General features: G+C 42.3%; 1 protein-coding gene across 3 annotated transcripts in view; it reads left to right on the top strand.

Annotated features, from left to right (window-relative positions):
- Window positions 1-14,931, top strand: part of TBL1X (transducin beta like 1 X-linked) — a 131,287-nt gene that overhangs the window by 96,320 nt on the left and 20,036 nt on the right. For all 3 annotated transcript variants that reach the window (XM_081858737.1, XM_081858736.1, XM_081858735.1), the window contains exons 4-5: window positions 3,149-3,256; window positions 13,339-13,484. In XM_081858737.1, coding sequence (XP_081714863.1) covers window positions 3,199-3,256; window positions 13,339-13,484 — 204 coding nt within the window. In that variant the 5' untranslated portion in view covers window positions 3,149-3,198. The remainder of the gene's footprint in view (window positions 1-3,148; window positions 3,257-13,338; window positions 13,485-14,931) is intronic.

The raw sequence follows: 14,931 nt of genomic DNA, 5'->3' as shown, positions 1-14,931 counted from the left end.
CTGTTGCAGACTGCACACTAGAATCCATATCCCTTAAGGGCTGTATTCTTTCATTCATGATTCTTATGTGTCATTCCGTAAGGACAAATACATAAGAATGCTAAGTTCAAATGGGTTTTTCAGTGTAAATTTTCCAGGGCCATTAATAAAAGGATCCACTGGGCTAAACCCATTTTATGGATCTTTCATTCCAATATGATTTGTCTGTCTGCATGCGTTCATTGTGTGACCATTATTTGAATATATATTATTACATTGGAACCCATCTTGAATCTTGTAGCCCAGTCCCTGAATGTTGCAGTGGACTGAAATATGGTAACTCGTTAATATTTTTGGCAGTTTAATTATTGTTTTAAATTGAAATGTTCCAGACTGGTGCATCACAAATCTTGGGCCATAAAAATACTTAAATAAATATGACTTTGTTTAATGGAAGCATCCTGCTGCTACAAGGCACTTTGGTTCGTTTGTTTGGTTGTATGCATGATGTGTCTAAGAGTTTCAGGTTTTGCTAAATATGACCTTGGGGCAATTCAACAAGAAGAAAAGGCATCAACTCCCTGATGCCAAAGCTATATACAGTCGTGATAGTTCCATGGTGACCCAAATACCTGTAGAAAGGATGAACGAGTGAGACGTTCCCTGTCCACCACATGCCATTTCTTTGTGGCGCAACAGTGTTGTGTGATCCTGGCATTGACTCAAGCGCCACAGTGGCTATTTCTGGTTGACTGCTTAGTTGCAACCTGCTTAGCTGACGACTCACTGATCTTGCAGTGGTATGACAGCCAGTATTTCATGTACAAAACAGTTCTTTTCTCTAGCCGCAGGACTGGGCTTTAAGATAAACAATGATCCCATTTTGCACCATCGTTTTATCATTTGTGTCTTTCCTTTACTGCTGAATATTCCTGATAGGTGTTTTTAAGACCGCCCCCCCCCAAAAGTATTAAATGCTTTTGAAAGCTGAGCCTTAATTAGGAAAACATCTGAAGGAAGAGGAGCAGAGGATAAGAAACCAAGCCTTTTCCTCAAGAGCAAAATAATAATAATTAATAATAATAATACGGATGTTGCTTTTGTATGAAGTACAAATCACCACAGTAAATAAAATTAACACTTAGGAAGAAGGGTCTTAATTTGCCATAATTGTCAAACTACAGGATTAGTGTCGGTGAGGGTAATCAATCTGAATTGTTGACGAAATATGTGAGGACAGTGAAATAAAAGCACCACACAGCTCCGAAGAGCGGCTCACATAAATAATGCAGGGACATCTGCTAGAGTCATGCATGACCTTCACTTCTGGGGACACCTGTAGATGAGCATAGCTGACTTAAAGCAGCAGATGCTACTCTAAGCAACAGGGATTGCTGAGCACAGTTTCAAGGAGCAAAGGCTCTCTTAGCTGCGAAGGGAAAGAGAGACCAGCCACTACGCTAATAACCTGCCCTTTCTTATTTTTTTGTTTAATGCAGTTTAATACTTTCCTGTGGGCAGAGGGGGCAGTGTAAATACTGAAGCTACTAGATCAAATTATTTTATTAAAAAATTGCTGTAGTGAGAAGTCTTGTAGCTTGAAAGGCAAAAATACATGGCCTCTTGATGCATTGTCTATGCATATTTATGTGTTTAAAAGCTAATACGGCCCTTTTATTTTTAATGCACAATATTTTCTTTGAAAAAGAGGCTTGTTTGGTCATAAACTCTTGTTTCCGTAGGTGTTCTTATATTTAAGTTACTCAGTTTGTATTTTTATGACATATTCGCTGCTAAAGAATTTCTTAAGTGTTGTCTTAAGTGCTACCTCACCTGGTGAGGCAGTGCCAGATAAGGGGGCTTTGCTTTGGGTTCTTTCATTTCGCCCCACACTTTGGGGGCAGCCATGTAGTTTCTGCAGTGAAGGAAGGTGTCAATAACTCTTATTTAATGCTTTGACGTTGGGTTAGAACAATGAAGGTCTGTATGACCCAAATTGCTGCGCCGTGCTGCCAAATGGGCAAAAGGACATTCTGCCTCAGTGGTTTGTTCTAAATAGACCTCTCTGTTTGTTCTGCAATGTTTGCATTTTATTTTAATGATGCATTATGACACAAATCTAATTTATAGGAATGGATGGGGGGGTGAGGAGGCATCCTACTTGACCTGTTTAAAAATAGAGTAGGGTTGAGCTAGAATTGTAGGTGCCGCGGGGGGGGGGGGGGTCAAGCGTATTGCTGGAGAGCTGGAAAAACCTAGACAGGGTTTTGCTGCAGCAGCAGCTTTTCCACTGCCATGTGTTTTTGCATCTCTGAGCCTGGTGGCTTTAGGTCCTTTGAAGTCGCTGAGAGCAGCACTGTACTAAAATTATATACGGAGTTGTTATTATTACATTCTGCGCAATCACCTCAGCACCATGCATAATGAAAATAGCAAAAAACAAAAAAAATTATAAACAGCAAGTGTGTGTGTGTTTAAAAAAATACAAAATAGACACTTATGGCAGAGACCCATTCATTCTGTTGGAGAAGCCTGCCAGAGCAAAACTGTCTTCAGTTGCTTCTGAAAAGTGCTGATAGTCGGTGTCTGCTGCATCTCAACACGAATGCTGTTCTGCAGAACAGGGGCAGTCACACTGAAAGCGCTGCTTTGAATGACTGTGGAACTTGCAGTTGAGATTCTCTCATAGGTCACAGTGACCTATTGGGTATACAGGGGACAAGGCACTCTTTAAAGTAACCTGGTTCTGAGCTGCAAGAGGGCTTTATATTTTTGTGGCAACACCTTGGATTTGACCCAGTAACATCAACTAGTTCACATCCCGCCCTGCAAATCCAGCAAGCAAGATGTCCTATGCTGAGAGTATTTTTCCTCCACAATCAGCCTAGCTACTGTGTTCTGCACCAGACTCAGCTCAACACATTGCAGTAACCTGACGGCGAGGTTGTCAGTGCATGGGGAAAGCTCTTTCAAGACTTTATTAACTGTTGTCCCAACTCCGTAAATGATTATGATTTTCCTATGGTCAATTCATTTTGAACTTTGGCTGTAATTCAGATGTAAATTGATGCATACCTTAGTATGTGGCCATAGAAGTGAATGTTTAATTAAAAACAACTAGGTGATTGTAATCCATAGCTGTGTTTTATCATTCTTCCTCTTTAAACAGAGCGTGGATCACACTTCTTGCAGACCTCATCATATTGAGGTGGGGCTAAGATGAGCATAACCAGTGACGAAGTGAATTTCTTGGTGTATCGCTATCTTCAGGAGTCAGGTAACTTTTTCATTTAGAGCAACGTTCTATATGTCCTTGAGAGTGTTCTAGCAAAGAAGTTTGACTGGACTGTTGCCAGATCACATAGCAAGATTTAGATGTACAGTATAAACAATACATTATATTTTACAGTTTACAAATAGTAGCATTTATCCCCACTGTTATTCATTTTTGTTAACTAAAATGCATATATCTTGCACTTTGCATTTCACTAAATAAGTGTTCGAGCCTGCCCTTAGCATTTATTATAAACATTTATTTACCACTTTTCAGGTGTAGGAAAATACCAAACTGGTTTCCATATCTGCAAATCAGAAAGAAAAACAGTTGAGGTCACCATGTGCGCTGCAACTCTCCCCTCCCCAGCTGCAAGATCCCCGCCCCACAAATCACCCCCTTCACCACAATTCAGCTTGAAAGAAATATGGTAGTAAAATTAAGAATTTTCTCTGCTGAATTTTGTATTGAGTGTATAGCCTTTAGAAAGTTGTGGTTAATTTAATTGTTCATTTGCTGATAAAAAAGGCAAGTAATTGAGTGGAAACAGCATTTATTGTACTTTATTTAAAGTCTATGTGTAGTTGTAAAATCTTTGAGCGATCTAATTACGAACAGCCATCACAAAGTAGCTTCTACAGGATTTTCCTGGTTTTGTCATGCATAGAAATCTGAGTTTAGAACCAAGGGCCAGTATCCAACTAACTCATTCCGTAAGCGCAAAAATTCATACTTACAGAATCTCTCTCTCTCTCTCTCTCTCTCTCTCTCTCTCTCTCTCTCTCTCTCACACACACACACACACACGCCATGGCCTCCCCAAATCTGCTCTGGAAGATTGGGGAAACTCCTTGAGCAGATGTGGGGGGGAAGAGAAGAGGGGCGACAGCTCCATTGTGCGAACACACATTTTGCTCTCAGGCAACTGTAAAAGAGGAGAAAGATCTTAATATTTTTCAGTTTTTAATTTGAATTGAATTAGGTTGAATTTATCTGCTGCATCTAATGATTCTCTCCCCCCCACCCATATGAGAAAGTGACTCCTACCCTAAATTCTGAATAATTGGCGAACAACATATATAAGAACTAGCTGGTATTTTTGAGCCACATTATTCTAGAAGTTAGTTATTCTGGAAGCTACTGATACATGGCTTTTAGAGTGGTGTGATATTTGAATGGGGCACTTTGCAGTTAGATTGAATTTAAAGAAAATTAGGGTTTACTGTCTTGGCTGCTAAAAAAAGCTGCAGTGACCAATTGTGGATAATTTCAATGTTGGAAATCCTTGCAAACTCATTACCATGTGGCAACAGTGATGGCCTATTCAGTGTTGCTGGTTACAGGTGGTTATTTTGACTGACTGCAGAGCACAGTTAAGGACTAAATCTGCAGAGTATAATTTCCCTTGTTATAAAATGAAGCTGGATGCTGTCTCAATTACCTCATACAACCTTTCTTCCTCCTCCCTCCACACACAGAGGGAAAAAAGAGCAGAAAAGAATGTTCATCTGTGTAGGTAAAAGAGGGTTTTGTTTTGTATCCTGGCCAAATTGAAAAGATCTCAGATTTTATGGATCTGCAAGCTTAGGCACAGTGAATGGCAGAATCTGGAGTGCTCTTTCATTCTAATGCCACAGTATGCAAATAGGAAAGAGGATTTGTTTCATTTTATCCTCCTCCTCCTCAAAACCTGTAATGAAGAAGAACTGTTAAATGGTGCTAATCTTTGCTAGCTTATTCAAGTTTTTAGAAGTACTTTCCTAGTAAAAGATGTTTCCTCTCCTCCTTTGACAGATGACTAAAATTTCAGTAGTTTTATATTCTTGGCAGATATTGAAAAGAACTGTCATTCAACCCAACGAAAAGGTTATTATTTGCACACACACACACACACACACACACACACACACACACTGAATTTTAGCAAACAGTCATGTGTGCTTTAATTTTGGCCACTATGTAGTTCAAAAAAGAAGATCCTTTCTCCTCAGTTCCCAGGATAACCTGTAATACAAGGGTGCATTTGCTGGGTCTTCGGAAATACCATATTTTTCACCCCATAGGGCGCACCGGCCCATAGGACGCACCTAGTTTTTTTTTGGGGGGGGGGGAAATAAAGAAAAAAAAGTTATTTTCCCCACCCCAGGCGTGGGGCTGGGGCGAGGGAAGCCCGAGCTTCCCCTGACCCCAGCCCCCAGAACAGGCAGCTCTCCACAAGCCTTGGGAGACCGGCGTGACTTCCCGCCGGGCTCCCACGCCTTGCGGATATCTGCCTGAAGCCCAAACCAGGTCAGGGAACAGCGGGATGGTGGCGCTCCGCCTCCCCGCTGTCCCCCAAGCTTGTGGGGCTGGCGGTAGGGAGAAGCGCGCTTTTCCCCACCGCCAGTGTCCAAACCAGGTCGGGGGACTGAAGCCTGCTATCCACAAGCCTAGGGAGCCCGACGGGAACTCCCACGGGCTCCCAAGGCTTGCTGAGAGCTTCCTGAAGCCTGCGTTCGCCCCATAGGATGCACACACATTTCCCCTTCATTTTTGGAGGGGAAAAAGTGCGTCCTATAGGGCGAAAAATACGGTAATTCTTATTATTGTAGTCATTTTCATCTTAAATTAATGGCTTAGATTGAAATCCTATACCCAACAGTAGCGATGCAGGAAGAGCCCACAGAACTCTGCTTCTAAGGTAGACTCACCTGATCCAATCCAATAAGATCATGATCTGATCTCACTGGATTGGATCAGGTGAGTCTACCTTGGAAGCAGAGTTCTGTGGGTTGCACTACCTTGGAAGCAGAGTTCATGATCTGAGTCCACTGTATAATCCACAATCTGGTGGATTCCTTTATGAAGGCTTCAGTCCTCCCTCTGTGTCCTGTCCCTGTTTATCCCCCCCCCCCTTAAAAAAGGCTGCATTTCAACTTCTTGCTACCACACTGAATAGAGTAGTGGAGTGAATTCTGGAGAAGCAAGACTTATTACAGTGCTGCAAGCATTTAAAAAGTAACTGTGACTCTTCAGAATACTTCATCTTCATTGTGCACGGCTATAAAAAAAGCTTTAGAAAGATGGTTTTTGTTAGGCATCTACTAACAGGTCTGTCACTGCCATTTAAGGGTTAGGGAAACTATTTCCAAGGATCTCATTACACTTTCCCTGCCTTTCCTCTTTCCTCCGCGCCCCTCCCCCCAATTGTCTCAGAAGGCACTCCCAAGGCCCAGATGTTATACAGTGCGAGATATTTTCCAGTAGACATATCTGGCAGTTTGGCAAAGCAGCGCAGGCAGTTTGAACTACCCAGGGCTGGAGATACGGTTGGGGTGCTGACGAAATTGCTTTCCTCCTTTTTTTAAAAAAGACAAGACTTATTTGTAACTGCAGTGATGCATTTCAATCTTTATCCAAGTCTCGTTTATGGAAATTATTATGATGGCTTCCATAGATCTCTGCTGCCTTTATAGGAATGTCTACACATCTTAGAAGTCTGATATCTTCCTAATATGCATTCCTACTGGGGTTTTTTTTTAAAAGAGCCCATTATTTTTCTAGTTCAAAGTTTATTAAATTTGTGAGGTCCATGCCTTTACACAAAATACCATAAAACATTATTAAAAAGATAAACAGTAAAATTATAAAAATAAGCTAAAATTCATGCCATGCTGTCCCAGCAAAGGAAACTACCCAAAAAACCCCACCATACAGGAAAGAAGATACAGCAGCAGGTTAGGAGAGCAATGGGAGGGACTTCACCATTTCATCCAGGAACCATACCCTAGTTTTCATGGCCTTCACCACAAAGACCGCTACCACGTGAGAAATCCGTGGATCAGCGTCCACCAGTAAAAACTTTACTTGGTCCTCAGAGTTGACTATTGATTTGGGAATAGTTTGTAACACATTATTTTTCTAAATATACACTTTATATCATGCATTTATTCATTTTTATCTTTTTTATTTATCATTTGAAAACGAGCAAACTAATAATGCATCCGAAACCACAGTGTTGGTAGGATCATGTTCATTTTGGTGTGTTCCTTCCCACCAGCTGCTTTGTAATGAGTGGGGCAAATCCAGCCTTTGTGAGCAAAGGAAGATATTATGGGCTAGATTCACAAACCTACCAAGAATATCAATGACATTAGTTTTCCTAATTATAACACTAGTACTTCTGTACTGTTTTCTAATACAGTATTCCCTTCACACTGAAGTGCTATAGAACTATGGCTTTCTGACCAATACACAGTGGTACCTCTGGTTACAAACACTTCAGGTTACAAACTCCCCTAACCTGGAAGTAGTACCTCGGGTTGAGAACTTTGTCCCAGGATGAGAATGGAAATTGCGTACCGGTGGTGCGGCGGCAGTGGGAGGCCCGATTAGCAAAAGCGTGCCTCAGGTTAAGAACGGTTTCGGGTTAAGAACGGACCTCCAGAATGAATTACGTTTGTAACCCAAGGTACCACTGTACCAGAATGTCATACTAAATTTCATTGACACCACGCTAGTGGGTTTGGTGAGACACAACAACAAACATCATTGGACAACATCACTGCACCCTTTCTACACATGCGTCCTTCTGTTCCCCTGTGATGAAAAACATTGTATGCCGGTGTACCACCCCAAATTTTGTCTCTTTATTCCCATGATATTCCGGGATAAGGGAGCTGCAAGCAGATTTCCCCCTCCTGGAATGCCATAACATGGAAACGAGCACTATATATGTGTAATAGAGTTGGCTCACCATTTACGTGAGGGATCAGTTCTGGGGGTCTGCACACAAAGGCAGAAGTCAGGACCCCCCTCCGACCCCCCCCCCAAAGGAAGCACTCCCCCAGAGCCCTTGAATCTCTTTCCCAGAGGCTGGTGAGGAAAACCTACTGGGTGTGCTGTTGGAGGGGAAATAAATAAACTGAGAGTGGGAAATTACAGGTTGCGATTGTGAATGTAAAGGGTCCATAAATTGTGGGTCCACTGTATTCTGTTTTCTGGAAGCGGCTTTTTGTGTGAAAACTCAAATATACTTAGAGTTAATGGTGATATTGAATAAACTGCTGTGTGAATGCAGCCTAAATGTTGCATCACATGGTTTTGCTACATTTCCTCTCTCCCCCCCCCCCCATGTTGTACTACTACCTTGTTTAGATTGAATTGTTTCCCTTTTTGCTTGGTATTTGATGGGGCGGCATGCTATTTCTGTTTATGTCCGCCATGTAGAAGTTGCTTTTTGGCCTCATGATCTAAAAGTGGTCCCATTTGTTTTCTTACGAATGGAAAGAATAGATTCCTCTGACTTTCATCTCTGAAGCCATCAGAAGAGGGAGTAGAATAGCTGTCCCCCATATATCTGGAGATTTCTCATAATTACAAGTGTGGGTTTGTGACACCTGGACACCATTTCTCATATGGGCAAAATGTTTTTTTTCTCTCTGCATCCTGAATTGAATGATTGTGGTGGGTGACATTAGGCCAACTCATTTATTCTCTCTTCCTCCAATGTCTCCGTGGGAGAAAACACTCTCCTTTTTCATGTAATCTGTTCTGGGCTCTGCCGATCATTGTTTTCTTAGGGGCTGTTTCTCATAATATGCCTGCCACCTTCTGGGTGATGGATGCTTCGTAAAGTGAGCCATTTCATATGTGCCGGATTGCCTTGTGGATTGGTTTTCCAAGAGTTGTCTCTCCACTACTGTCAGACATTGCTGGTGGCGACAGTACACCCCATGGAGACCTACTTATTCAGCAAGCCAGTATCCTCTAACAGCTCACTGCATGAAGTAACTACCATACAGAGGCCGCTTCAAGCAGTTCCTGCAGTGGTTGTATTTTGGCTAGCCCTGAGTTGCGTATGGATGTATCTTCTTGATTTTACTTGAGAAGTGATACCATGACAAATACGTTTGAGAAGCCCTGATGTAAAAATAGTATTTTATATGAGACATCGAAGTAGCTTATCATTCCGTTTCCTCCTTCCTTAGATTTACTCTTTTGGATACTGGACTGCAAAATACAAGCACAACCCATCAATCCATTGTGAGGGAATCACACATGTAGAACTTGATGCTTATCACTTCAAAACTTTCAGAAGTGGGCCAGTCACCCATTTCAGGGACACATGATTAATTCTACATCCACACACACTGCTTTAAGATTCTTCCCTCACTCTCCTAATGCTTGTTTGTCTTCTTAGAAGCTGGAGCTGCTATAGAGAAAACTTCCAAAGGAAGGTTCTGTTGTGTTTTCAGAATACTAACAGGCAAATTGGTAACACTGGAATATTGTTTTTAGTCCACTTCCCCTTCCTCCATTCTGTCCGTAAAGGTAAAGGTACCCCTGACCATTAGGTCCAGTCACGGACGACTCTGGGGTTGTGCGCTCATCTCACTCTATAGGCCAAGGGAGCTGGCGTTTGTCCGCAGACAGCTTCCGGGTCATGTAGCCAGCATGACTAAGCCGCTTCTGGCAAACCAGAGCAGCGCACGGAAATGCCGTTTACCTTCCCGCCGGAGCGGTACCTATTTACCTACTTGCACTTTTTGGTGTGCTTTTGAACTGCTAGGTGGGCAGGAGCTGGGACTGAACGACGGGAGCTCACCCTGTCGCGGGGATTCGAACCGCCGTCCTTCCGATTGGCAAGCCCTAGGCTCTGTGGTTTAGACCACAGCGCCGCCCGCATCCCTATTCTGTCCATAGGGCATAGTTAATTGTCTATGGAGCCATGGAATATTCATGAATATTCTAACTGTGGCAAAAACAGTGCTGCTTTCTTGTGGGAAGCGAAAGATCAGTTTTTCTGACACAGAAGCAGCAAGTCCTTAAACCTAGCAGTGGGCTGTTCTAAAAGGACCCAGGCATTCCAGGAAGCTGGAGCAAGGAGTCTATGGGACAGGAAGTGAATATGTGTGTGATGGAAGAGGAAGCTGATTTTATTCTTAACTATATATGTAGACCACTATTAGACAAGCCTTCAGTGCCAGGTCTCTATTAACATATACAAATTTCAACATTAAATAACTTCTTTGGGATTTTGTGAAGTTCTACTTCTTTAAAGCATGATGGTGTTGTGTGGAGTATGTGCGTTTTGTTTTGTTTTTTAAAAAATATATTCTACTTCCCACTTCAGGAATGGATCATTTATAGCACGCTTTATAGCACGCTTCCCCCCCTTTTTTTTTTAAAGAGGCCATTGACTTAGTTGGACTGGTTACATGCATTTCAAAGATAATGCAGCTCACAGCTTCACACTATAAAGGGGCACAGTTTATAAACTAATGCTCTTGGCAACTGGGACATTTTCACTTTAGAATGTTATAAGACAACTTCCTACTTGAGGTGGAGCTGTGGTGGTTTACCTCAAAGCTTTTGTAATGTTACCTTCATTCTCTGGTAGTAATATGGTGATAATTGTGCTCCAGTAATTTCAACTACAAAAGTAACTTGCAGAAAGTTAGCCCAACTTTAAAATAGTTTGCAAGAGGCAGCCCTTGATGATGCCTTTTAAAAAACAAATTACTTAGGCACATTATTTATATTTAAGCTTTCAGTACCGTCTCTTATGAAGCCATCTCTGTAGCACATACTGATGAATTTTCTGTGTTTCCAGTCCTGAAGTGTTCCTTAGCTTTGACGTTTTTAATTTGGTACATTTTTGCAGCGGTTTTCTGTAATCGCAGCAGCTCTCTAAACAGCACTGCTGTGACTGTAAAAATCACAACAAAGCGTACCTAGCTCTTCATCCACTCAGGTTGTGCTCATGGTTACACAAATATTAATTGCTGTAGAACTTGCTGTGAAGTTGCCTCCTCTTGGCAGCAAATGGTGTGTAGAAGAATTCATTGAGGTGTAATGTTGGGTTAGTTGGTATTCATAATCAAGGTCAGTCCTTCATCATGGTTATGATGGTTTATACCCTTTTGCATGTTTCCTTCTTTGTACAGTTGCATCTGCAGCAGTGCTAACCACCGTTAACAGTAGCTGACATTAGTTAGCAAGTGTTTGCAAATAAGCCTGGCGTCCTCTAGGGCTCCCCCTGGCCCCCAGTACACTCCTATCAGCCAAAACATCTAGATGACAGGAGGCCATCAAAGACTGAACTGCACCATGGTTATTCTGTTCCTTTCCATCTTTTCCATTCTGAACATTTTTAATTTCTAAATTCAGAGTTCCAGAGTAGAGTTGTACAAGTAACACTGCATTGGGTGCAATAGAATCTCTCTCCCCCCCCCCCCCGCATATACTAACAGTGAGCTCATTGTCTCAGTGTGGTTCCTTATGTAAGCCAAAACCATCCACATAGTATAAGAGAGAACTCGGCAGACTTGGGAGAATTGCAAAGTTTGAAATATTGTAAATACCTTTAGGTAACAATAAGTTGGGGAGGTGGGAAGCCCAAACAGCCTAATGATGACTGAGGAGATGGCATAGAAAACCTAGTGAGGGAGAAAATGGTATGGAATATTCTGGAAGAGAGCATGGCTAGTTGGCTGGAACCCTGAACACTTCACACAGCAATCAATTTTGCTTCTAAGGGTTCCGCCTGGTCTTCCTTCAGATGAAGAGTAAGGTTTTGTGCCATGGCTTAAAGTCTCAGCATTGTCCAGTCTGACAGTGAATAGTCCACCAGCTGAAGACTCGAGAGCATGCAGTTTGTCACCATTGTGGGTGGTTAATCGCCTTCTCAGCAACCAAGTATGCAGAGCAGATGTCAGCACCAACTGAATGGCGGTGAAAATATCTGTACCCACCTACAAGGCCTCTGTGAATGCTTGCGTGCCAAAACTCCCAGTTGCTACCAGATTATTCATCAGGTCAGCTTTGACCAGCATTTGTGATATAGCTCACGCCTCTTAAGAATATGGTTTGTTTTCAACTCCCTTCCAGAATTCAATTTGCCTCTCCTTTGATTACATGTGTGTACAGCAGTAGATGAGCTGTGAGAAAGATGTCCTTTATGGGCTGAAAATCAGGGACCTCTGCTGAGCTGTTTCTCACTTCCTCTATTACTTTATATTGTATCCGTATTTCCTCCAGCATCTTGGTGGCATCTAGATTAGCAGCACAGCTCTGCCTTCTCATTAGACCAGACATACAGAAATCTTGTTCTACTTCATGACTGCACATGAACAACACTTCCCTCTTGTGTGATTGGCTTTTTAAAGCTAAATTGCTAGTGTGGGGACTGATCCGAGCTGGGAACCTGGTGGGGAGCAGTTTTGTGGGGGAAAACTCTTTGCCTCCCCACCATGGTCATGATCACGGCTCTCACATCTCCTATCGGTATTTGCGGGGTGGGGAAACAGCTGTTAGAGCAAAAGAGAGACCCCCCCACCCCCAATGCAAATGGCAGGCACAGGGGCTCTGACTCAGACTGGGACAACAGCAGCGGGGAGGGGGCTAAAAAGAAACCATCCCATGTCAAAGCCCTAATCTGATTTGAGGTCCTACATCTGCAATTTGCTTTTTTTAAAAAAATCATCAAATCATGCTATTGTTAATTGCACGAATGGTGTTTCAGCTAATGGATCAGCACCAGTACGTCTGCACTGGGCCAGCGTGGTACAGTTCCAGTTTGTTGCTGCCTGCAAAGAAACATGCAGTTAGAGAGTCTACCTCTTGGGGATGGCTTCTCATTTCCTGTTAGAACAGTTACACTGTGCATGTCGGATTGAGCTGGTAATGAGAACTGTGGGCAGAAGGTTGAAAAGGTGCCTTTGTCTTGTTCTGTGTGAGAGAATGTTTCCCTTGTTGTGAGCATTGGATTGTAGGCAAATACAACCTGTTCATTGTAAAAAGCGTTTAAGCATCAAAATGGTGTGTGTTTTTGCTTTTTTTTTTAAAAAAAAAGAACACCTTTTGGCTTAGCACAAATTATTTCTTTGCAAAGTCTGCATTCTCCGCAAAGTATGTTTGGAAATGAATGCTAGGAGGAGGGGAGGCCGTTGTAGTTTTTTGTAACCACCCAAGGTAATCTGGTAAATGGATCCTCCTAAATGGTTAGGCTGGCAAAGCTTTTGGGCAGCGCTGTTTTTAGGGGGTGTGTGTCACATTAAGGAGTGTTTAGGTTTTTCTATCATGGCTTCCCTTCCTGCTTTCAGGTTTCTCCCATTCAGCCTTCACATTTGGAATAGAGAGTCATATTAGCCAATCCAACATCAATGGGACACTAGTGCCACCTGCTGCCCTCATCTCCATACTTCAGAAAGGCCTGCAGTATGTGGAAGCAGAGATCAGCATCAATGAGGTGAGTAGCTGTGTTGTCTTATGTGGAGAGACACACCACTTGAGTACACTATGTAGTACGTACACTATGGAGTACTTTAGATATTGAAGAACCTACCTCTTGCCTGTCTCCGTTGACTCTTACCCAAGAGCAAGCCACAGTTTTGAGCTGGAATGGATAACCAGGTGGCATTTGTGCAAGGAATCAATACAGAACAGTAAGAAATTAATGATATTTGCAGTGCCAGAGGGTTGGAAAAGATTTAGGCCTTACTGAGCAGTTGGATACAATTGCCTTATGTGTCTCTAAGGATAGGAGAGAGCAAGAGCTAAAAATACAAGGGAGGATCCGGGTATCTTCCTGAACAGTAGCCCTCCGTAGACCTCCCGGTGGCTGTGCCACCAGCCAAGAAAGAAGGCATTCATGGGCATCATTTGCTAATAAAGGAGAAACAATGGTAGCTTTGTGCATCTGGAGTTTCTTTGTAAAGATGTTTACATTAAATCATTGAAAAGGGCTCTTCCTTTGACTTCTCTTGCTGTTTTAAATTATGCTATCTTAAAAAAGAAGCAGCACATGTATAAAGCAGAGAGGCATGGGAAGATGCTCTTCCCATCAGATTTCTTCCCTATACTCTGTAGTTCCAAAACTTTCAGATTAGACTTCATCCTGAACAAACATGTCAAGAGGAATTGACAAATGAGTTTTGTTACTTTTTTATAGACGTAGTAGATAGTCGTCACTAGCCATGATGACTGTGTGTGTGAGGCAGTGTGCCTCTGAATACCAGTTGTTGGGAGTCGCTAGTAGGGAGAGTCCTGCTGCACTCGGCTTCTGCTTATGGGCTTCTCATAGGCACCTAGTTGGCCTCTCTTGTGAAAGAGAAGGCTAGACTGGATGGGCCTTTGGTTTTTGCAGTCTTATTAATTATCGCAGAAGTGAAGGTGAAATGGGGTGAATTTGAGCCTGGGTAGTTCAGTTGCTTAGAGCATGGGACTGATAACTCTTAAGGTTGCAGCTAAGATCCTCTTATGGGACAGCTATGTATTCCTGCATTGCAGGGGGTTGGACTAGAATGATCCTCAAGAGTTCCTTCCAGCTCTATGATTCTTTGATCCCAGAATGCCTTTTCAGAGCCAATGCTCTTCTAGGAACCTAGAAAGCTGCCTTATTCTGAGTCAGACCATTGGTCTATGTAGTTCAGTGTTGTCTACAGTGACCAATAGCAGCTCCTGAGCGTCTCTCCCAGATCTGCCTGGGGACGCCATATTACTACTACTACTACTACTACTACTACTACTACTACTATTACTAGCATCATCATCATCATTATTATTATTATTAACCTTCAAAACCACTGCATCAAGGCTATTTACACATAAAAACAATTAAAGTCATTAAACACAAAATTAAAAAAACAATTAAAGTCATTAAACACAAAAGCAACAGATACATTTAAGGCAAAACT

This window comes from Podarcis erhardii (assembly GCF_964252035.2).
Source record: "Podarcis erhardii genome assembly, chromosome: 4".
Taxonomy (NCBI): Eukaryota; Metazoa; Chordata; class Lepidosauria; order Squamata; family Lacertidae; genus Podarcis; species Podarcis erhardii.
This window is presented reverse-complemented; position numbering and strand designations above follow the sequence as displayed.